Source organism: Epinephelus lanceolatus, chromosome 19 (assembly GCF_041903045.1).
Source record: "Epinephelus lanceolatus isolate andai-2023 chromosome 19, ASM4190304v1, whole genome shotgun sequence".
Lineage (NCBI taxonomy): Eukaryota > Metazoa > Chordata > Actinopteri > Perciformes > Serranidae > Epinephelus > Epinephelus lanceolatus.
Window position 1 is genome coordinate 18,380,122 of NC_135752.1, and position 24,281 is coordinate 18,404,402.

The following is a 24,281-nucleotide window of genomic DNA, read 5'->3' on the forward strand; positions in this document are numbered from 1 at the left end:
ACCACAAGAGGGAAACAGTGTGTCATAGCGAGGGCCCTGAAGTAAAGAGAGGAGGCACTGCTTGTGTGAGTGTATTCGTGTGTGTGCTCACCCCTCCTGAGTGGAAGCAGCTTATTTTCCAGAATTTCCTTAGCATCCGTCCCCTCGTCCATCAGGTCCAGTTTGGTGATCACACCGATGGTCCTCATACCTTCATGCACAACCATAAACACACACAGCACAGTTATAACAAACTGATCCTGAAAATGGGACTGAAAACGACACTGGAAATCATTTCTGATGCTGGAGTGCATATTAGGGATGCATGATATTGGATTTTTGCTGATAACCGTTATGCTGATATTTTCCAACTCATTGGCTGATGCTGATGTCGATGCCAATATATGTGCATATTTTTCTCCACCTAACTGCAGAGAACATCAAGTCTCTCCTGTATTAACATATTATTAAGCACACTTTTATCATGATGGCCCACTCACAGACACAGACATAGAATACAATATTTTTTGAAATTTAGACACTCACTGGGCAAAATAAGGAAACTCCCCTAACTTAGGTTACATGTAAAAGTAAAACATGCCATATTTGTTTTTATGTAACATTTTCAACAACAAAACTGTCAAATTCATCCTACTTTAACAGACTTGGATGGTGCTCTTCCTGAGATGATCCTTACAACAGTACTTTACAGATTCATCCTCCTCATCAGCCATCAGCTTCAGAGTCACCAGCCACCACCACCACCAGTGTCTAGACTCCGTGGGGGGGATTCATCTTGCTGCTGCTCACATGTCCCTCGACCACAAAATATCTCCCTCTGGTGTCCAAGCTCCAAAGACTTCTGTTAAATCTTAATCAGCACAAATCATCTGTTAACCTGTACACTCATATTTTGTGTTAAATATTATCTTTACTTCATTTTTCTGTCTCTCCTGATTGAAATTAAAGTCGCATAGTTAGAGCATTAGCTTATCAGTCACCATATTAACAGAAATGTTCATATCAGGCTGATGCTGGTATTCATCTTAAAGTCTTTATCTGACAGCATCAATGACTTGTTTATAATATTGTGCCGCCCTAATACATACGTGGGGTAAAATCAAATACTGCTGCTATGTTTTCAACCAATTTTAACTAAAAATCATCGTCATCATCATCATAACAATTGCAATAATAATACATTCATTTACAAAGCGCTTTTTTAAAGACAAGTTAAAAAGCACTTTCTATACAATTAAAATGACAGTAAACAAATAGTTTATAAAATATTATGGTAAATACAACAAAACAACAGACGAGTCAATAAAAAGCAAGTCTAAAATCAAAAGGACAATGTGTTAGCTGTCCTGATCTCCTCTGGCAGGTCTTTTTTTCAACTGAAGGGCTCGAACAGAGAAGGCTTGCTCACCTTTGTTTTAAGGTTTAACCGAGGAATGGCCAGGAGTGAACTACCAGAGGATCTCAGGTTGCATTCAAGCTTATGGGAGCACAGTTTTATATTCTGAAACTGACCCCCTGCCTTTTAAGCAATGATTTATATCTCTGTCAAATGTGGTGGAAAACTTATTTAAATAATTTATAACTTTTCTAAACAAACGTATAAAGTGCTTTGCGGTAAAAAGGAGTAAAATTAGACAAACACAAAACAATATTAAACTAGCAGAACTAACTGAGATAATACAAAGACAGTTTTCAAAGTGACATTACACCAAAAGACCAATTAATGCAGAGACAGAAAAAAACATAGCAGACATTTAGGAAGACTGAGTTTAGAGGCAGAAAAGCATCGGCTTTAATTTCTGGCAACTCATTAGCAGAGATTTGTTGCATTTGTTGTGTGGCTCGCAAATGTAAGCTGGAGCCAGACCATGGAGTACTTTAAAAGCAACCAGTAAAACCTTCAAATCAACTCTACTTCATATACTGTTGGGCAGTTTAATTTGTATCAAGGCGCCATATTTGGGTAATATTTTAAAATGAAATACTGATGTCATGTTAACAATACACATATGATAATACTGTGTGAATAATTCAGCATTTCTTAAAACTTTTCTGTTTCTTCTTGTTCTCACGTTGTCTCCCTCCCCCACTGCCATCTGGTTGCCTTCATCTAGTAAGTGTAATTCTTTTTTCTGTAAGCTTTTGTACAGTTATGGTCACAGACTTGTTCTCCACCTCCCTATATTTGGAGTGTAATTCATTTGCCAAAAACAAGAAAAAATGTACAATAAGCAAAGTTAAAGATAAATTTGATTGATAGCATAGTATTTTCCACAGACAAAGCGGTTATATTGTTATCATGAAGTCTTTGGCCACAATAAACGTGTAGTGAAAATCTGGTATCGTGCCAGACCGACTAGCAACTATCAAATAATTGTAGTAGGGTGAAAAGTAATATTTCCTGTTGAAATAGGGGGAGTAGACATACAATGAAATGGAAATGTGTGTGTGTGTGCATACACTCACCCTGAGGGTCGACCTCTTTGGCAATCTTTAAAGCATCAGAGTTGGCCAGATCAGAGTTGGCTGGGGACACGGCCAGCATCAGGCAGTTCTCCTTGGTGACAAACTGCATCAGCATTTCTCTAATCTGGGACTCGATGTCTGCAGGCTGGTCACCCACTGGCACCTTGGTCATCCCCGGCAGGTCCACCAGGGTCAGGTTCAACACTGTGTGGAAAAAGGGAACAGCAGAACTAAGAGAAAGCTAAGCGAACTGAAAAGAGCCTCCTCTGACGCATTGTTGCCAAATAAAAAGCCTGGTGGTGCATAATTTATCAATGTCAGACATGCAGAACAAGCATCCCAAACTGGTGTCTGTGTGGAGTTTAAACGTCCTCACCATTGGGGGAGTAAACACGCAGGTTAATGGGCACAGGGGAGATGCCCTTGTTGGCCCCGGTGATGCGGTCAGTCTCTGCCTCGATTTCCTGCCGGACCTCATCAAAATCTAGAAACTTTTTGCCCTTACAGTGGAGGAACTCAGCATATTCTGGAAAAGACAGTTAAACGAGACATTTGAAATTGGAGAAAAAGGAAGGAGAACAGAAGAAGCAGGAAGAAGACAGTAGAAAAGACAAAGAAAGTGAAGGAGAAATGCTGAAATTAGCCCAATTTCAACCCTTTCACCAGGAAAATAGGGGAGATTTTTGCACTTTAATGCAAATATTAATGGATTTTTAACTCCTATTACCATTCTTTGTCTTACCTCAGTGTTGGGGGATTATTATCTCTAAGTTTTGGAACTACAGTCCCCATAAGATATAAAACAAGTATAATGTTGCCATGTATTCCTCTACTTGTGTGGCACTGAATGTATGCCAAATAAGCCATTAGCAGCTGCTGTTTGCAGTGTACCCACAGACTTATAGACAGCTATCACTGAAGTGCTTTCATACTGAAAAAAACTTTAAAATGTGACGATTGCAGGCAAGTTCTGGAGTTATAAGGAGCGTCTTATGTTGTTGTTCTCTAAACTGATTTATGGACATTAATTCATGATGGATATTGGAGATAATGATGTCCCCAGGAGGTAGAAGTCACACATAATCTCAAAACATGTGAATCAAGTTAGGGTCTTCAGATATGACTGAGTTATGACTCGGGGAGTATGCCCAGCATGCATACTTTGGGGCACACTGGGAAAATGACATTGATAAACTCTGACATAAGAGATGTCGCTTCTAACCAGTGTTTTACTGAATGGGAAGCAGTCAGAGATGTATTTAGGTCATGCTCCCAAGCCAGCTGGACAGAGAAATATGCATTAGGGGCAGCTATAGACATTAAGTTATAGATATCTGGGACCACACCTCTTGCCAGAGTTGCCTTCTTTAGAAGGTGATCACACTCTGGACATGAGGCAGGAACCGTTCCCTCTTCACATTTCTTACCATATAATTGCACATATGGTAAGAAGTGAGAGTCCAAGAGGCCAAACTGTTTTTTAAGTTGTTGAAATGGTCTGTAGATTATCATGAGTAACAGGATCATGATTTTAGGAAAGACACATTGCTGTTGATTTTTTTGAATGTATTTTATTTTTGTGGCGATTTGAACACCACAAGCTGAGTGCCATCTAGTTCCATTATATTCAACAGAAGGCAGACATTTCTATGGCAGGTATCTCCAACACTCACCAATTCACACCAAAACTATCTAGACTGATAAATGGCCCTACAGGTAATAAGATAAGACATATATATTTTTGATTTGGGGTTTAACTGCCACTGTGACCCTCCTCACAGTTTGAAAAGCACTGCTATAAGGTAATCCTGTAGCCTTGACTGTGTAAATGAAAACAGGTTTAATTAATTTCTGACTCACACCATGAGTACGCTGTGAGAAAGAGCTTGCTAACTGCTCCGCAACAACCTAGTGAAGTGTAACCGCGGCAACATGTGGATGTTGTTTTCATCTCCTAGTCTGTAGAGATGAATGGAGAGAGGGAGATGCTGAAGGAAGGTATTTACTTGAGGTGAGTGGAGGAGGAATGTTTAGACTTCAGAGAGGATAGGGGAAGTTTGCACCTGTGGAAACTAAAAGCTGTGTCTTATCTGTAGTTCTAGAAGAATCAAAGGAGTTATTTAAAGGACTGGGACTGTTATGCCATTCATATTATGAAGTGAAATACAAAATCAGTGGGAGTGGAGAAGGTGAAAGGATTTTGCTGTAGATGCTGAATGTTGAAATCAGTGCAGAATTACTTTAAGATGCCATGCGTTTAATGGGTACTCGATTCTGGCTTCAACCAAACTCAGAATTAAAAAGAAGAAACTAACAGCTAATTCCGTAGATGTTTATGGGTGAGAAATTTTCACCTGTGGGGCAGTTCATCAGCTGCAGAACCAAAGGACGACGAGTCACAATGCCAGAACCACGGGGAAGGAAATCCCTGTAACACAACAGACACAAGATGCTCAGTAAAACAAACACCAAGGCAGCGGGAACAACAATTTGAGTCACTAAATGACAAAAAAGACAACAGAACATGAGTCAGTGATAGTGAATCAGCATCCTGAGGCTTTGGGAAGACTGGAAATGTGCAAAGTACAGACAATAAGCAGGTGTAAATGTGTGTGTGTTTGTGTCTGCAGCGCAATGCTGAATAACAACAAATTCTCACACAACAGCTGTGGTTCCACCAGGCCAAATGTCCTTTTGATCTACTGCAGTGCTTTTTATACAGGAATCATTATCGTGTGTACATCCAGTAGGAAAATAGTTTAAAAAAAATATGGAAAAAATTGTTAAAGGTTTCCGAAATTTTCTGAGCAATTGGTAGGAATAAAAATTGTGCCTGTATAGTGCAGCGAGAGCACCGCATGTAGCATTAAAACATTGTTTTAAAAGGCAAAATAGATAAAATTGACATTTTATAAACACTGGCATTGACTCTGGGAGTTAATACAACTGTTCAACATCTTTTATGTGATGTGATGTTTTAATGACTGTCATTACAAAGACAATCAACACATCCTCAGCAGGGAGGAGAAATCACCAGACATGACTGCAAAACAATTTCACAGCTGAGAAACACCGAGGGCTCACAGGCAAATACAAAGACAAGTGGAAAACTGATGACGATTACTTTGGTAGTACTGTAGCATTTACAATGTCTATTCAAATTTCAGATGCTGAATTACTGAAAACAATGACAAATATAAAAAGGAATTAGTGTTTCTTGAGGAAGGAATTAGTGTTTCTTGAGGAAGGAATTAGTGTTTCTTGAGGTATTTCCTGTCTTGTAATATTCCAATATCTGTCCATCTACTCTCTCAGTTTGATGGAGAGTAACAGAGGATTGTCTGTGTCCATGCATATAAAAGTGTTTTACATCTATTGTCGACTAGAACACTGTCCTGCTGTGTCTGAGGTGTGAAATGTGTGTCTGTGAATGCATGAGAGTGTGTCCATACAGCTGACTGCCTGCCAACATGTTTTCATTATTTATTTATTTTTTTTCTCCGAACAAAACACTGTTTTTTCTTGAGGGTGTTCAGCCTCTTATGCAACATCAGCGTCAACTCGCCACTGGCACTGTGTGCTCCTCAACCAGCTGACTGGACAGTTCTTCTTCAGTGATGCATAATGTGTGTGTGTTATAGCAGCAATAACAAGAGGTTGTTGGAGACACATACTGTGGTTTTCAATCTAACAAGAGCAGTTTACTAGCTTGTCTTGCTCTGAGCTGTCACCACACAACATATGGCTTAGTGACTGAGCCGTAATTAAAGCATTTAGATGAAGAACTGCGAAATGTTTCCATATTTAAAGAAAAAAAAGTTTAAAATGTATTCAAATCATACAAAACTGAGGTGAATGCTTTAATAACTGAGCAAAGAGCAAAGAATCTTCAAATTCTTCAGATCAACTGAGCGACATTAATAATAAATAGATGAGGCCTCTGTTTGAACCTGCAGCAAAGCCTGAGGCGGTCTGAATACATGAGTCATGAGCTGAGAGTTAATCAAGGCTGAACTGCTTTTGCTTAAAACTGTGACTTATCCAGAAAAAAGCAAATTCAGCAATTAGGTGTTCAACATGAGGATCGTGTTTGCTTACCTTAGCATAAAGTCTGACACGATCTAAAGTAGGAATGCACCGATCTGATACTGATATCAGATATCGGGCTGATACTGACTCAAATAGATAGATTGGGGCTGAACTATTAAAGTCAGTGTTGTGTTTACATCTAATTACAGATGCACATACTATGTCATGCATCAGCAGCACGCTGGAAGACCATATTATGTTTACATTTTATGCAGCTGTACTGTTTTATACTGGAATGTTAATCCCTTAATATGTTTTGACACAAGGCTGTGTCCTTGCCGCAGCGGCCACGGGTTCGTTCCCAATCCATTGCCCTTTGCTGTATGTCATTCCCCATGTCATTCTCTCTCTCCTTCTTTCACACTATAGCTGTCCTATCAAATAAAGGCAAAAAGCCCCAAAAATATCTTAAAAAAATATATATGTTTGACCGATTCAGTACATTTATATCTATGTATTTAGTTGTTACATTTCGTTGGGAAAGCAATGTTTGTCAAGCCTGATTTTGTCGTGCACATAAAAGAATGATCACAGTCACTTCCACACACTGAGGCACACACTGGTATCGGATCGGCACTCAGTATTGTCCAAGACCTAAAGGCCTGAAATTGGTAAAGAAATCAGGACTGAAAAACTCAGATCGGTGTATCCCTAGTCTCGACCTTTTTGTGGTTTTCTAGCCCAGTTACACTGGTGTGCGGGTATCTCCTCTGCTGTCCTTTCTTGTTCATCTATTGTACCCAAGACAAAAAAATTTTGTTACCCTGAGTAGGCACAGTTTCACAGCAGCCCTAAAACTCCCTTGTTTGAAGGAAACAAAATCCATTTTCCAGCACCTCTAAAGCTCACTAATAAACACACTTTGTCTGGTCTGTCCCTGCTGGCTGCTCCAAGAACTAGTCTGGTGCATAACACCCTGCAAAACCATAAGTGGTCCTTTTTACACTTCGGTGTTTGTGCAGATTAAACAAACAAGATGTAACGAAGAGGCCACAACTATCAGTAATAGTTGACAGCCTGAGTTGATGTCAGAATCGCTATCAGCTGCCTGCCTTCTAGTAATACCTGAAACTCTCTGATCATCTCCTCAAACTCCTTTTGTCTGACCCATCAGACTCGTCGGGTGTTTATTTACTTATGCTTTCATAGGTATTAAAGAGTAAGCTATTTTTCAACCTGGACTCTATTTTCCCATGTTTTTGCGTCTAAGTGACTAATGGGAACAACAATTGTTGAAATTGGTCCAGAGTTGACCCTTTGCTAAGCACCGCCCCTTCGTGACGGTCCTACAAGCTGTCAACATAAGCATGGAGCCCACACTGTAACTAACTGCACTCCCTGAAGAAATATTATCAATATGAAATATTCTTTCATTGTTGAAAAAATGAAACAGTGATTCCAGAGAGAAGCAGACAGAGGGGTCTACAGTCTGATATACAGTACAGGCCAAAAGTTTGGACACACCTTCTCATCCAATGCGTTTTCTTTATTTTCATGACTATTTACATTGTAGATTCTCACTGAAGGCATCAAAACTATGAATGAACACATGTGGAGTTATGTACTTAACAAAAAAAGGTGAAATAACTGAAAACATGTTTTATATTCTAGTTTCTTCAAAATAGCCACCCTTTGCTCTGATTACTGCTTTGCACACTCTTGGCATTCTCTCCATGAGCTTCAAGAGGTAGTCACCTGAAATGGTTTCCACTTCACAGGTGTGCCTTATCAGGGTTAATTAGTGGAATTTCTTGCTTTATCAATGGGGTTGGGACCATCAGTTGTATTGTGCAGAAGTCAGGTTAATACACAGCCGACAGCCCTATTGGACAACTGTTAAAATTCATATTATGGCAAGAACCAATCAGCTAACTAAAGAAAAACGAGTGGCCATCATTACTTTAAGAAATGAAGGTCAGTCAGTCCGGAAAATTGCAAAAACTTTAAATGTGTCCCCAAGTGGAGTCGCAAAAACCATCAAGCGCTACAACGAAACTGGCACACATGAGGACCGACCCAGGAAAGGAAGACCAAGAGTCACCTCTGCTTCTGAGGATAAGTTCATCCGAGTCACCAGCCTCAGAAATCGCAAGTTAACAGCAGCTCAGATCAGAGACCAGATGAATGCCACACAGAGTTCTAGCAGCAGACCCATCTCTAGAACAACTGTTAAGAGGAGACTGCGCGAATCAGGTCTTCATGGTCAAATAGCTGCTAGGAAACCACTGCTAAAGAGAGGCAACAAGCAGAAGAGATTTGTTTGGGCCAAGAAGCACAAGGAATGGACATTAGACCAGTGGAAATCTGTGCTTTGGTCTGATGAGTCCAAATTTGAGATCTTTGGTTCCAACCGCCGTGTCTTTGTGAGACGCAGAAAAGGTGAACGGATGGATTCCACATGCCTGGTTCCCACTGTGAAGCATGGAGGAGGAGGTGTGATGGTGTGGGGGTGTTTTGCTGGTGACACTGTTGGGGATTTATTCAAAATTGAAGGCGCACTGAACCAGCATGGCTACCACAGCATCCTGCAGCGACATGCCATCCCATCCAGTTTGCATTTAGTTGGACGATCATTTATTTTTCAACAGGACAATGACCCCAAACACACCTCCAGGCTGTGTAAGGGCTATTTGACCAAGAAGGAGAGTGATGGAGTGCTGCGGCAGATGACCTGGCCTCCACAGTCACCGGACCTGAACCCAATCGAGATGGTTTGGGGTGAGCTGGACCGCAGAGTGAAGGCAAAGGGGCCAACAAGTGCTAAACACCTCTGGGAACTCCTTCAAGACTGTTGGAAAATCATTTCAGGTGACTACCTCTTGAAGCTCATGGAGAGAATGCCAAGAGTGTGCAAAGCAGTAATCAGAGCAAAGGGTGGCTATTTTGAAGAAACTAGAATATAAAACATGTTTTCAGTTATTTCACCTTTTTTTGTTAAGTACATAACTCCACATGTGTTCATTCATAGTTTTGATGCCTTCAGTGAGAATCTACAATGTAAATAGTCATGAAAATAAAGAAAACGTATTGAATGAGAAGGTGTGTCCAAACTTTTGGCCTGTACTGTATATATATATATATATCTGATATATCCAGGATGTCAAACTGACTCAGCAGCAACAACAGGTTAAAAAGACAAAGATAGTTAGAAGCTAAAGCCGAACTATAGGCTACAGATCACAGTGTAAAAGTGAACCACCACATCACTGCTGATCGCCACACAAGACAATGAATATAAAGGGAAACTTCACTGATACTGAACCAGCTGTGTGGCATCACAGTGTGCGCAGATGAACAGTGTTTGGCTTCGCCCCCATGTCATGATCTCCGCCACCAGACAGGCAGGGATCTCCAGGTGAAGTCAAACAACGTTCATGTGCAATGCAATGACACACAGCTGGTTGAATATCAGCAAAGTTACCTTGCTTCCCTTCACTGGTTCCTGTACAGCAGGGTCGGTCTCTTTTTTACTGTTATAATCATTAAAAAGCAGCATGTGTATACATTCAGTAGGCTATATCTTCAGTAGCTAGCTAGCTAACTCTACACTTTTCAGGGTTTGCTTTTGGTTTTGGAACAGGGAAGAAACGTTTATCTTTTTCCAACCTCTCCAGGTAACGGGTATCATTAATACATCTGAAATCTGAAACGACTGCATTAGAGTCAATGGAGCACAGCTGTGTTGTTGTCGGACCCTGGTCTGAGCCCGATACTATGTTATGATTGGCCAGTCTGCGTCAGAGGGCGGGTCAATTTATCGAGGCCACTGAGGACTGCAGCAGCAAAACAGGATGCAATGTAACCACTCAGGGCACGTTCACACCGTCAATTTGTGTCCACTTAAAGTGCTTGTTTTTGCCACTGACATCTTCAGAATATTATCTGTCAATTTAAGGAAAGCATTCCGACAAAGACTGTTTGATTGTTTGAAGAAAAGCAGCACTGAAATCGCCAATTCCACCAAACTCAACTAAAATAAACAGTAATTTTACCATTGTAAATCACCATATTCAAAGTTGACAGAAACAAAATAAAACTCACAAAAACCGATCAAGTTCATCTTTCCCCCTGTTCCAACAATCGCCAACTCTGGTTTGGTTAAAATAAACTCTTGATTCACTCAGTTAGATGTGAAATGTGCTGGCTCTATGCACGCTAAAATTACAGTTTATTTAAATGGAGTCTGGTGGGTTGGTAATGGCAATTTCGGGACTGTTTCTGGTTTTAAAATGATCACGGTGACACAAGATTGCTATTTCCATCAAAGTAAACCTTTCTGCATGATTGCTTCTGGGTGTTATAATCTCATAAAACTGTGGGATCCTCAGTTTTGCAGATCAGTCTTTCTTAATCCTTTACTACCCTGCAGTATGTCACTTAATGCACAAGAGACAATATGACAAACAAGCTTTAACTGTGTGCTTGTCAAAAAGGCCTGAAAAGACATCATAGCCGCGAATGTTTGCTTATCCTCCACACCTGCTACACTGGACACAGCACAGATAGGAAGCTTCATTGTTGTTCCAATGTTTGCTGTTACTAATGCAGCCTTCTCCAACAAAGGAAACCCTGCTCTCTGTCCGTCCATCTGCTGGTCTACCTGACGGCCTGCCAGTGTTCAGAAGTTTGTGTGTATGTGGCTGTCACTCTCTCCCACTTGGATGCCTGTTATGGAAGACAGATGGCCCTAACTGCGGGTCTTCCTCTCACTCCACTCCTCCTCATCCTCCCCTCAAACTGCCACTACAAGGATCCTCCAAATCAGAGGAGAAGCCACAGATGGAATCAGCTTTTCACACACACACGCACACACACACACACACACACACACACACACACACACACACACACATGCATCGTATATCACCACATATACTTCCACAATACTGGGAAGACTCTCTCTCTGTCTACTCATCATTTACCTAATCCTGCTGAGAGGGTGACAGCCCCTCCTCCCCACCCTCCTGTGTTTTCATCCCCCCACAGTGAAACGGTGAGGTGGAGTATGAAAGCACACATGTGACTGCCAAAAGCACCGACACAACCCCCACACAGGGGAGATGCAGAGGAGAGATAAAAAATTAAATAAAAGGGAGCAAACCAGGACGAGAAGGGGAAATGCAGATACTTTTGCAAAAGGAGAAGGAGGCGGACACTCGGAAAGAGATTTTAAAGTTGCATCAAGATACCTTCAACAAGCACTTACCTGTAAGTGCACTCGGCAGTCAGTGTCTGAGAACACTCTGACTTCTTACAGAAACATTTACCCACTTCATTGTATGATATCATGCAGTATAATCTATAAATCAATTAATGGATCATCTATCTGTCTGTCCATTCATCCATTTATCCATTAGGGTTGGTCGATATGAAGATGTACACCATGACGCAATAGCAATGTTTCCACCTTCTGAGATTTTTCCATACTGTTTACATAGTGGCAGCAATCCTTTAATATCTCTGGATGTATTGGATCATTTTGGGATATTTGCAAATCAATGGGCAGGACAACTTTATGGAAATATCGTATCATGCAGTGCCTTGATTTGTCAGATATTGTATCCAGTAAATTAACCAATAGCAGACACTCCTGCCCGGTTATTTTACCCACTAACAGCTTGTTAATTGATTTTCAGTGATCAATAATCAATAATCAGGGTCAGGGGAGGTCACACACTCAACAAGCATCACAGTCGGAGAGTCACAGCCCATTACATTAATTTATTTTTTAAGCATCAGTTTGAAACAAAATGATTTTAGTGAATTAACTCTCAGCCACTGACCCATTCACTCGCTCTCTGACATTTACTACACACACACACACACACACACACACACACATACACGTCCAGTGGGTGCCAGCTGCAGTGGCGTAGTGACTCATTGCTTCTGTGTTAGGAACTGTGCACATTCAGTGGTGTACAAACATTGCACACAGATACAAGGATGAGTGCGCACACACACACACACACACACACACACACACACACACACAGACGACCTTCTTGCTTAAGTAGATGTCACAGCAGCACAAAAGGGCTTCACACATGAAACAAGCTTTAAGCACTCTTGGCAAGAAAAATAAATTGTTCATTCACATTATCGTTTAGGTAAAGTGGGAACATACTTTCCATAAAAATGCTGACGTAATATGAGAACAACTGAATGAGTATGTCTATTTTAGAATTTAAAATGAATGTGTTAAATCACACATTTTTCAGGACAATGCCTCAGTGACCAAAGTTGTCCAGACTGGGTTTCTTCTTCTTTTTTTCTCACTTTTTTAAAATTATTTTGGGGCTTCTTTGTCTTTGTTTGATAGTAAAGGTGAAAAGTGACAGGAAAGGGGGAGAGATGGGATGACATGCAGCAAAGGGCCCTCTAACTTTTGTTTTTGGTTATGCTTGGATTTGCTCTATAAGAGGGAATTTCCAACGTAAGAGTGAGTTTGTTTAGGTTTGCTCTACTCCCTCCCTAATTCTAAGAACTCAAACTCAACACATTGCTCTGTTGGCCTCTCCATGTGCATCACATCACTTCCGATTCCCAGACACAGTCAGACTTTGAGCCTCATCTACATTAATCCTGCTCTAATGCGTGCAGCAATAACAGCTCTGACATCAGTGAACCAGCTCAACCAGGCAATTTCACTTCCTAGTAGAGTTTGAGTCATGGATAGATGAGACCGTGACACTGCTTTTTGGTGATAACTTTTACACACACACACACACACACACACACAAACACAAACATACACACACACATTTTGCTGTCAGCTACAGTGGTAGACTGAGCCAATGAAATGGCTGGTTGCTGGACGGTGGACATCCAGATTAAAGCAGAGCCAATGAGGGAATGTATTGCAGGTAAACTGCGGCCCAAACAGAGATTAGTGGTAATCCTCTGTAGCAGTATCAGGACAAATGGTCTCCTCTCTTCCTCTGACTCAAACTGATTGCTGTCTCACTCTTACTGTGACCATACACTGTTTTTATAGTTCACAAGTTCACTCTTAGAGAAATACTTCACTGAACAGGGCAGTGACTTAAGGAGTGGCAACCTATTTTAAGGGTCCAGTAGTATGCTAAAGAAAATCCTGGGATATATTTTCTGGAAAAAACGTTATCATTTGGTACAAATTAGAGCAGCAAATTAGAGCAGCTGAATTGAGTCAATCAACAGGAAAATAATCTGCTAACTATTTTAGAATCTATACATCGTTGGAGTAATTTTTCAAGCACAAATGCCAAACAACAAACGGACACTTTTATTTGTTTAATATGTTGGTTGGACAAAATGAGCTATTAAATAAAGTCACGTTAGGCTTTGCACTTTGCAGTTGTGGTGGGCAGTTTGCACTATTTTCTGTCATTTTATAGACTAAACAATTATCAATCAATCATGAGATTGATGACAAGAATAATCACTGGTTGCAGCCCTAGAACTGACATAGACATAGACACAATGTTTAGAGTACACAACCATTTTTGTCTAATGACTGATTTATTTAGGCTATTTCAAAATGGAAGAATGCTTAGTTCGCTCCTTTTTGTTTTTACTGTAATATGTTATTAAATCGTGTCAATCCTAGTATCATAGTGTGCACTGAAACTTTGATTTCATGTGGTTTACTGTGATTTATTAATTTGGTTTGAAGAAAGAAACAGGCAGTTATATAGTGGTTTAATAGTTGTGTTTAGTGTATAAGCAGCTGTTCATTTCCAGAGATATTTCCTTGAAAGAACTGCATTAAAAACTAACAAAGACCCATTTAAACCATGATAAAGATAAATCCATTAATAAATCCATTATCTGTAACCTCATATCCTTTACGAGGTCACAGCGACGGGAGGCGTGGTGCACCCAGGTCTTCAGTCAATTACAGGGCTAGATAAATATAAAAGATTGTGATAATTAAAAATTGATTGGAAAGTGCACGTTTGATTGTAGGTGACTTTTACATTTTTGCATGTTCAGCTGACATTCTGTGCACTGACTCAAAGACTCTTTCTTATACTGTAATAGCAATTAATTTGAATTAATGAACTGGAGGTGCAAGTGAACAATGTCTCCCTTTTACCCATTATTACTACCAAACTACACTTATAAGACTTAAGAAATATTTAATATTAAGTTTCTTCATAGGAAATCAATAGGAAACTATGGAACCTGTAAAATAAAGTGTTAGTGCATTAGCTCAGATTGATTTGACCAGTTGCTTTAGGAAAATATCCTACATCTATCTGCTTTCTCTACCCAACTTGGAAACTATAGGCTCCATACAGTGTTTATTTCAATATTTAATATGCATGCTGAGTGGTTCCTGTGTAAGTCATTGAAAGACTCCTCTCCTCTGTGTTCCTGTTTCACTCGCTCCTCCTTTATTTGACAAGAATAAAAGCTTTAACAGAGTACTGCACCATCCTTGTCTTTCACATGAGTGAAGCTGCTGCTTCTCATCACAATGCTTCCGGCCCTCTCCATGTTATGTAATACATGAAACCAGCTATATATCATTAACTTAATCTCTCTGCGTGGGGGATGGAATAGAGATGGCAGCAGGGAGGGAAAAACGTCTGTGTTGTAGTTTTATGTTCCTGGTTTGTGCTAGTGCCAGCAGCATTCACTGATAACAAAGTGCTTCAGTTGGCTCAGCTGCACATCATACCGCAGCAGCAGCATCCTCCTGTGTTTGAGTGCACCTCAGGTGAACATCATACAGCGTGTGACGTTTTTACTAATTTCTCAATTTGTATGCCACTGTCAGCTAGTGACCCTACATCTGTCAAAGCAATTGTTACAAAAAATGTTCTCCCTCAGGGCCTGTCTACAGAAACAGCAATAAAATGCTGACATGAATTTAATACACTCCTAAAGTCTTATTTATATCATTGCTTTTACAATGATAGTGACAACAAACTGGGGTACCAATTAATGTGTCATTATAATATGAAAAGAAGTTATTCCCATTGGAAGGTGATCATTTATGTTCAGTATTTGTTGTCTTGTAGGGGAAAGCATCTGTGGCACTGATTTAGTATCAACTGTTTTTAAAGAGCTGTCCATGGTGCTGAAAGTTAAATGAGTCTGACCCATTTTCAGAATCAGGATAGTGAAACATATCGGTGGATACTGCTCAGTATAACAATGCAGTATAAATCAAACAGGAGGACATAACTGTGCAATAAAAACAGTGTGGAGCGCTAAAGAAACTCTGTGAGGACAGAATCTGCCACGCTGGCTTATTTTCCTTTTTCACAGTGACTCTTCATGATTTTAAAACTCTCTCTCACTCTGTCGCACTGCTCGTGTAATAATGTTAAATTCAGTCAAATGTCAGCTTGTGGCCAAATGTCTCCACCTCCACCTGCACTAACAGGTTTCATCCAGCTGGCGCTGCATGAGTTGGGCACTGGAGACCAGTAAAGCTCGCTGCTTTGTTTCTGCTAATTAAACTCATGGGAGAGATAAAAACAGACTGGGTGACAGGTGCAGGATGGGAAACGGAGGAGGTGCTCATATTCAGATTTGTGAGATGTCTTCTTTACTGTCAAATCACAGGAGGACCAATGGGACACAACCATAAGATGAATATACCGTAGAGTAGTGCTTAACCTGTGTGTACAGGTACAACAGATATATTTGCAGCTGTAAGCACTGCTTGTGTATCATTGCAAATCAAATATCTTGTTTTTGGGCTTCGGGAACTTCTGATTGCATTTTTTTTGTGCTATTGTCTGACATTTTAAAACTAAATTATTAATCGCTTTATTGAAAAATTATTCAAAAGATCAAAAAACAATGAAAATACTTATTAATTGCAGCTCTTAAAAGATTACCACCCCCTAAACAAAATTACTAGTACTTCATACTTTATTTAAAGATACTTTTTAAAGTGAAAATCTGCTATTTATTCAAGAAAAGGAAAAAAGAGCAGTCACCAAAGGCAGCCAAATACATCTCAACTTGTCATTGTCTAAGACAAGAGAAAGGCATAAATGAAAACAATGAATAGAGAAAAATACTGCAATGACCCACATTATTTAAAAAATGCAGACTTTAAGATAAATTGCTTCATAACTGAGAGCCTGCATCTCTGTAATTCAAGTTTAACCTTGCTGCACTTTTATATTTTGCAGCAACAAAGCACCTTTGAGGTGAATCTAAAATGAATGAGACAGGAGAAAAAGCTAAGAAGTAAAGCTGAACTGAGGTGATAATCAGAAAACTGAGCCATGAAAACAAAGGTTGACTGTAAGGACAAATTATGACAGCAGGATCAAACCCTCTGAAGGACAGAAGATAAAAGAAAAAGGATAAATTTGATTAGTGTCCTTAGATGTTCCCTTGTGCCATCAGTGCGGCATATCTAGACAGCTTGCCTACCACTAAGAGGTTGGCTGCCCTTGCCAGGCGTGCATTAAAAACCAATCCAGCTGAGAGGAGAGGTGTCACAGTTAACTATCAGGAGTGACAGTGTCTATGTTACAGTAAGCTCTTCCAGCAAGGTCTGTATCAGTCCTGTGGTTGCTCATTTTTGCCTAAATCAATGAAACAGAAAGTCAATCATGCTTCAAACAGCTAATATGCCTTATAAAAAATGGTGTAAATGTCTCTCTGCCATTCATAAGTCTCACATACTTTAGTATTGATTGTCAGTGCTAACCGTAAGCAGAGGGAGAACAAATCTGTCAGTTTTTATTAAATGTAAAATGGATTACCAAGCAAGGAGCTCAATAACAGCCAAACAAGATTCCTGGTCTGATAGAAACATCACAATAAATGACTTTCTTAGAGCCGTCAATGTGAATTTCTGAATGAGAGGCAGGGAGGTGAAGATAGAGTCAGAGAAAAGAGACGCTGTGACTAACACACAGTACAGCATGCTGTAAGTGTGTGTTGGCTCAGGCCAGATAATGCAAACACAATGGTTCAGTGGGGGTTGAACACTGGAGGAGCAGGAGGATGGGAGGACCCGAGCGACGTCACTGCAGCTGGACTAGGGGAGCGCATACATTAACACACACACGCTGCATGACAGGATGCAGACTGCAGTGCTCACTGACACGTACAAACAAATCATCTAACATCTTTATTACTGATAAACTCCCTGTGACAACATTTCAGTTCTTCCTTCTCCACCTCCTGTCATGATCGTGTAAACCACTGGTCCCTCGAGTAAGGCAACGTAATTAGGCGCAAGCTGTTTCCATGGCTACAGCTGTGCAGTGAGTGCAACAGAATGTGGCCCTCCTAAGAGACTCTTTTAAGTAATTACACAAAAAAACTTGATGCTTTTGAGAAAGGCTTACCAAAAAGTGACACAAGTGACAAAAGCAATACTGTAGGATGCTGTCAAAACACTGCTTTTGGAATTACATTCATAAAAATGTTTATTGACAAGGAAGAGGAAAGTATAAAATAAAGGCTGTGAATGGTGAGAACACTTAATTTAGCTTGCTTTATAAATGCCAGTGTGTATTTCCCATATTAAAGGGTATTTAGCAACTGATATGGACTCCAATTTAACCCATCAAATTCTGTTTACACATCAAAGGGAGTACTACTGCATAGTTTTATAAAGCCTACTGTAGCTCCAGAGGGAGCTGTCTAATATCTGATAAAGGGTCTCAAGTGATGTCATGCATTAGCTGCAACTAGCATAGCACAGCCAAATCTACGACCAAACTGTCGGCAGTTCGAGTTGCACCATGGGTAATGTACGCACCAGGTTTAAAGGCGCTGTATGTAAGAATGTGGCCAAAACGGTTACTGCACTCAAATTCAAAATACTGCCACGAGTCGTGTCCGCCCCCCCTCCCCTACAGATTCGAGGTTGCTGGACAGCAGCACGCTGGAGACTGATTGTTTGCCCATGGGTGGCTGCCGTGGCAGGGCCGCGTCGCCAGCTGCTAATGCTATGAACTGCTAATGCTGCTGCCGGGATACAGCTGAGGAGGAGCCGGCTGCTAACGCTATGTACCGGGACACTGCTAATGCTGCTTGCCGTGCTGCTGTAGCTCAGTCGTAACTGTAACTGATGTTGAGACTCTACTGACTGCGTGACTGGTAGACGGCGGTGGGTGGCGCAACAGGCTAAAACACAAATTCAAAACAAAACATGATTTGCGGGCCGTAAAATTTTTTTTTAAATGCGAATATTCTGGCCATACTATTGTTGTCGGTGAGATCAGTATGTTATATGAACATTATTCCTTATTCTCTGTGATATATTAAGAGGATTTTATGACTATTTGCTTTATATTTCTTACATATAGCTCCTTTAAAGGAAAACGTTTTAGTGGAAGTCATTCATTCATTAATATTCTGTAACAGCTTATCCTGTTAGGGGTCGCGGGGGGGCTGGAGCCTATCCCAGCTGACATTGATCGAGAGGCAGGGTACACCCTGGACAGGTCGCCAGACTATCACAGGGCTAACATAATGAGACAAACAACTATTAATGCTCACATTCACACCTACGGACATTTAAGAGTCACCATTTAACCTGCATGTCTTTGGACTGTGGGAGGAAGATGGAGTACCTGGAGAAAACCCACGCTGACATAGGGAGAACCTGCAAACTCTGCACAGAAGGGCTTCCCTACCCTGGGTTTAAACCACCCACCCTGGATTTGGACTGGGAACCCTCTTGCTGTGCGACAATGCTAACCACTGCACCACCATGCTGCCGAATTAGTGCCTAGATTATCATTCTTTTAAATGTCAATCGCAAGTCTAGTCTGGTGTAGCCAAATCTATCTCCACAGTATAATGTCAGTGCTAGAGAAAGGTCCATAAGCACTCATCATCATGCTGGTATTGGCAAAAAATGCTTTGTATATTTCTAAACCAATCACAATCATCCTGGGTGGGACTAAGCCAAGGATGCAGCGATAGTGTCCTTGCAAACGCTAGCATGCAGATAGCAGAAGGGGAGGGGAATGCCAGCTGAAATAGCTTATACCTATAGTGTACATCCGGAAGTCAGACAATGTTGTAGGAGTGCAACGCTAAAACAGTGGAGAACTCCTTTAAATCCCCTAAAAGGCACATAAGCTACATTCAAAGTGAAGTCACCACTTTATGAACATAACTGATATGCCTCCCACAGGTAGCATCATGTGTAGATTTACACTGACACGTACATACAGGCATGCCTGACATGCTAGCACTCTGTCCACATGGTGAACTTTTTGACTCTACTGTCAAACAAATGTAAGGAAATAGATTGATGGTGTAAAATCAGCTGCTGCACAGATGAATCCTGTTGTATACCCGGGCCTTGTTTAAAGTGGGGGTGACTGAGCTGGCTCAGAGCCACAGTATACACACATACACTGACCTTGCTTACGCAGGAAATACTGCTGAATCACACACTGTGCATCTGATGAATTAAAAGTCTATGAAACCACTAAAAAATCTTGAGATCAAGTGAAAAACAAGCAAGTTCTGACCAACAGTTAGCTTGTGACACCCATGTTGTTGCCTGTAAGCTCCCCTTACAGCATAAGCACTGGCAGACAGATGGATGAGCTGAGCTGGAAGGGCTCAAAGCTCAGGTGGACCGTCTCTCTCTCTCTCTCTCCCTCTCTCTTTCTCTCTCTGCAAGGTCATACTGCAGCATAACAGATCAGATTTGTTCCCCTGGCTTTGTTTTGTAGCATCATCAGCAGCAGCTCTGACAGGAGCAAAAACTGTGCATGTTTGCAAGACTGAAAGCTCTCACACGCACACATTCACACACAGCTAGCATCATTCTGCACTCTTGCCTGGTCAGGATTAAATAGCCTGAGGACAACAAAATGGTAGCCCTGCCACAGAAACAAACACATCCACCAAGCTGCCTGTAGCTGTATGTGCTCTGCAGGAAGTCAGCATGTAAACTGACCCTGCCTCTGTGACAGATGTCATCAGATTTACAATATAAGCATGTGTATAGCTGTGTCATTTTGGACAATATTACTAAGTTTAGAAACTCGCTCAGCGTTCTTTATACCAGTCATACTCAGAGGTGGTTTAGTGTAGTAAATGGCAAGTTGTTTAACAGAAATGTGAGGTTCCCTGAATGCATTACAGATGTACCTCACTGGGGATTTATGTAGGCCTAACAAAATAATCTCCTGGCTTGGTGTTGGGGAAGAAGATAAAACGATAAGACTTGTAAAAGGTGCACTGATCCACTGAAGCCTGTGCGTTGGATTCAAACCTGCCTCAGAAGGGGGATGGGGACCAGAATGTGTGAGGTGTAGAAATGAAAGCGACTGCGGCCGCTTGTGTGATGCACCAACATGCATTGCAGCCTGGAAAAGCTACTTACTTCCCGACGAAGTTCTCCAGCACCGAGCTCTTCCCCGCACTCTGGCCGCCCACCACGGCGATCTGCGGCAGGTCCAGGTTCGCGTTCTGGCCGATGGCGGAGAAGGCATCCTGCATGCGGTTCACCAGAGGAATCAAATCCTCCATTCCCCGGTTCCCCATCTTTGCGATGCAATGTGCAGTCTATCTTCCTGTGTCAGAGCAAGGGAGGGATTTAGTTCTTATTTTTATCTCTTCAGTCCCTCCTCGCCACCCTCGCGCTTAGAGGGCGTTTTTGGACCGCGCGCACACCGGTTCACTTCTCGGCTCGGTCCCTCATTGACTGCGCCTCCTCGGAGTGTCAGATCACCTCAGCTGTCGGACTCTCTCCAGCACTGAGCATGCACACTCCTCTCCACCGAGCGCCGCAGGGGGGGGAGGATGAGGATGAGGATGATCTCTTGTATTTTCTCAGGAGAGAGGGATCCCTGCAGTTCCTCACGCTCACCGCTTGGTGGTGACACTGGCTTTATACTCTCACTGTAATTGTCTGTCAAATTGTCACGTTTACAGTACAGGAAATCCCGTTTTTGTTTTCATCTTTTGACACTTCAAAGTCTAAAGTCTAATCATGTTGAAGTGCATTTTGACAGATGGGAAATTTTGCATCCTGTATTTAATGTTATTGCCCAAACAGATGTCAGATCTGTCCATGGTGCTGAATATGTTAGCACCGTGGACAGAGGCCAGGGGGGCACTCTGCTCTTTGGTATGTTGGTTTTTAAACTCACGTTCCCCTCAGTATTATAACACATGCATTTGTCACCCCCAACAATAGCATTAAAGTAGTAGAGGACTTTTATTTTGGCACAATAAATGAAATTTACACCATAAATTGGTGCTAAAAAGGCACACATTGTGGTGCATTAAAAAAATTCACCAGAATGCAGGAACTTAAGTGGTCGATGCTCAGAATTGAATTGTTGAAACGAAACGTAAGCCTTTGTTTATAATGCAGTATATGCATATCCAGGGTTTGACTTACACAGTGGCTTTCGGGGAGCCCTATTTTCCAGTGCGCACAACCACTTAACAGGTCACATGCACGTGCATATAATGTAAAATGCCATAGCCTTGTGCTAATAACGTTAGCATTTTGTATTTGTTTGGAAAACGTGTTTAGTATGATAGTTGTTTTGTCAGTGAAACTTGTGAGTTGTAATGGAGCCAATTTATGTCGCGTTACCTTTGTTAAATGTTGCTGTTGTCCCTGTTTTTTTATGAGAAGAGGGAAAGATCGCTAGCCGCTAGGCTAATTTATACAATATAAAATGCCATAGGCTTGTGCTAATAACGTTAGTATATTGGATTTGCGGGGAAATGTGTCCAGATAAAGACAAGTGTTTGTATGTGAATGCTGCGAGTTATAGTGGAGCCAAATCAAGCACTTGTGTTTGAAACTGTCTCTATTAAGCCATGTTTAATGTGTGTTTAATGTGTGTTTTGAATTAACTAAACTTTACAGCACTTCACAGAAACCTCCGCCGATTTATCGCGCCAAAACAACCCTGTGATGAGAAGTTCAGGTGGCTACGTAAACCCAGTAATTTGTGTCGCATGGATTGCCACAGTAGGAATGGACAAAGAATTGTGTTAATTTGTGAAGATAGATTTTGGAAAATGGAATATAATGAGCAAATGAACACATGCCATTGATATATTTATGTTAATCATTTTATTTTGTTTCAGAAACCTTAATGTACGGGAAAATAAAATATAACCAGTAACACAAATATGGACAATCTTTTGAGCTCCCCCTAAACGTCTCAGGTGATGCTTTCAGGCTCCCCCGTAATTCGAACCATGTGCATATCTATGTCATTATATCCTAAAAACACGCATTCATGGTGTAGGTACTATACATTATTCAGATTAAGTGTAGGCATAAGTGTGAATAGGCTAATAAACACAATATACAATGAAAAAATAGTATATTACCATTATATATGCATGTATACGTTTTGTATGTAGGCTATATGCAACATAATGGACATAAACTATAAAATAATAATAATAATAATGTAACAAAGAGTGTATATAATGTGTGTACAATGAGGTCACATTGTGAAGTGGGGTGAAGTCAGGTAATGTGGGACAAGTAAGGTTTTACATCTTGTGCTCTTTAAATATTAGCAGCCAGTCACCAATAGAAATGTGCTTTACATAAATCAATCCTTTTCATTGGTCTGAGATAATTAGGATGGGCACACCAAATTTTCAAAAACGCACTGGTCCCAGAACTTTTATGATAAACCATGTGGCATGTTGATTTTCTCTTTCTGGGAATAGGAATCGTGCAGCTAAAATAATGAGAGTATGATAACAGACTGGTTGTAGGGTGTTGCATTTTATTAGGCCTAAATGTTTGAGCTATAATCAAAATATTTTCACAATACACTTTATTTTTTATGGTAAAAGGGTTTTTGAGTGAGTACCTAATGCTTTCAGGTAGAATCAGACAAAAAATGTGCAGGAATTTGACATTTTTCTGAAGTGAAACCAATATGTGTTTAGACTAGCAGGTGCCATTAAATTATGACTTATGCTACTGTGTGCCACCCTGTAATATTACAGACATGCTTAGTATTTATGTCGCTTTAAAAAGATTAAAGATGATGCAGTGAGTCCATGTCAGCCACAATAGTACAAAATTAGCCTTCATTAGTACACACATGCAAGCACACACACACGTCCGTTGTAGACAATATAGCACCAAGGAAACAGGGAGCAAAAGAGCATGGCAGAAAAGTTGGACAATCTTATTTGATGAATAGCCACAGGTTACATATGATGATATGATATGTTACAATGATTTAATGAAATATTGGCTGAACTGATGAATTGATTTACCATTTAAAAAACAAACATGGATGTCCCATTTTACCTGAACATGTAATCAGAGCGAGGAAGGAATCCTAAATGTGTTTGAAGGTCCAGTGTCTCTAAATTATTTTATTTGGCAACATATCTTCTATTATTAAATATAGCAGAGAGCCACAACAAGCCCTAAAATTAATACTCAAGGTATTCTTTGGAATTACTACCAATAAATGTCCCAAATTACTTGACTTCACCCCTGCTTGTTTGTTTCAGAGTAATTAAATTTCTCTTTTAGTTTTTAATGACCATTGGAGGTTAGTTTAACAGTGGTGGTCCACTATAGTTATTATTCATATAAACTAGTGTAAAAATATAATGTAGAAATCTTAATACGAATTTTCATAAAATCTACAATCTACAGTTTTAATTACATTTTTAATCTAATTAGTCTTTAACATTTTATAATGCAGACATATAGTATGTTCAGTTCCCCAGACAGCCACCAGGAGGCGACAGGGTGCACTAACTTCACCTCAGTCAGAGAGGAC

At 40.6% G+C, this 24,281-nt stretch overlaps 1 protein-coding gene across 20 annotated transcripts in view; it reads right to left on the reverse strand.

Annotated features, from left to right (window-relative positions):
* Window positions 1–21,291, reverse strand: part of dnm1a (dynamin 1a) — a 72,802-nt gene extending 51,511 nt beyond the window's left edge. For 7 of the 20 annotated variants that reach the window (XM_078162424.1, XM_078162420.1, XM_033647687.2 and 4 more), the window contains exons 1-5: window positions 20,876–21,290; window positions 4,821–4,894; window positions 2,843–2,992; window positions 2,467–2,670; window positions 92–190 (exon numbers count right to left, since the gene is read on the reverse strand). In XM_078162424.1, the coding sequence (XP_078018550.1) occupies window positions 92–190; window positions 2,467–2,670; window positions 2,843–2,992; window positions 4,821–4,894; window positions 20,876–21,036 (688 nt within the window). In that variant the 5' untranslated portion in view covers window positions 21,037–21,290. Of the gene's footprint in view, window positions 1–91; window positions 191–2,466; window positions 2,671–2,842; window positions 2,993–4,820; window positions 4,895–20,875 lie in introns of all 20 variants that reach the window. The other 13 variants (XM_078162418.1, XM_033647685.2, XM_033647683.2 and 10 more) reach the window with 3 other exon arrangements.
* Window positions 21,292–24,281: the final 2,990 nt, after the last annotated feature.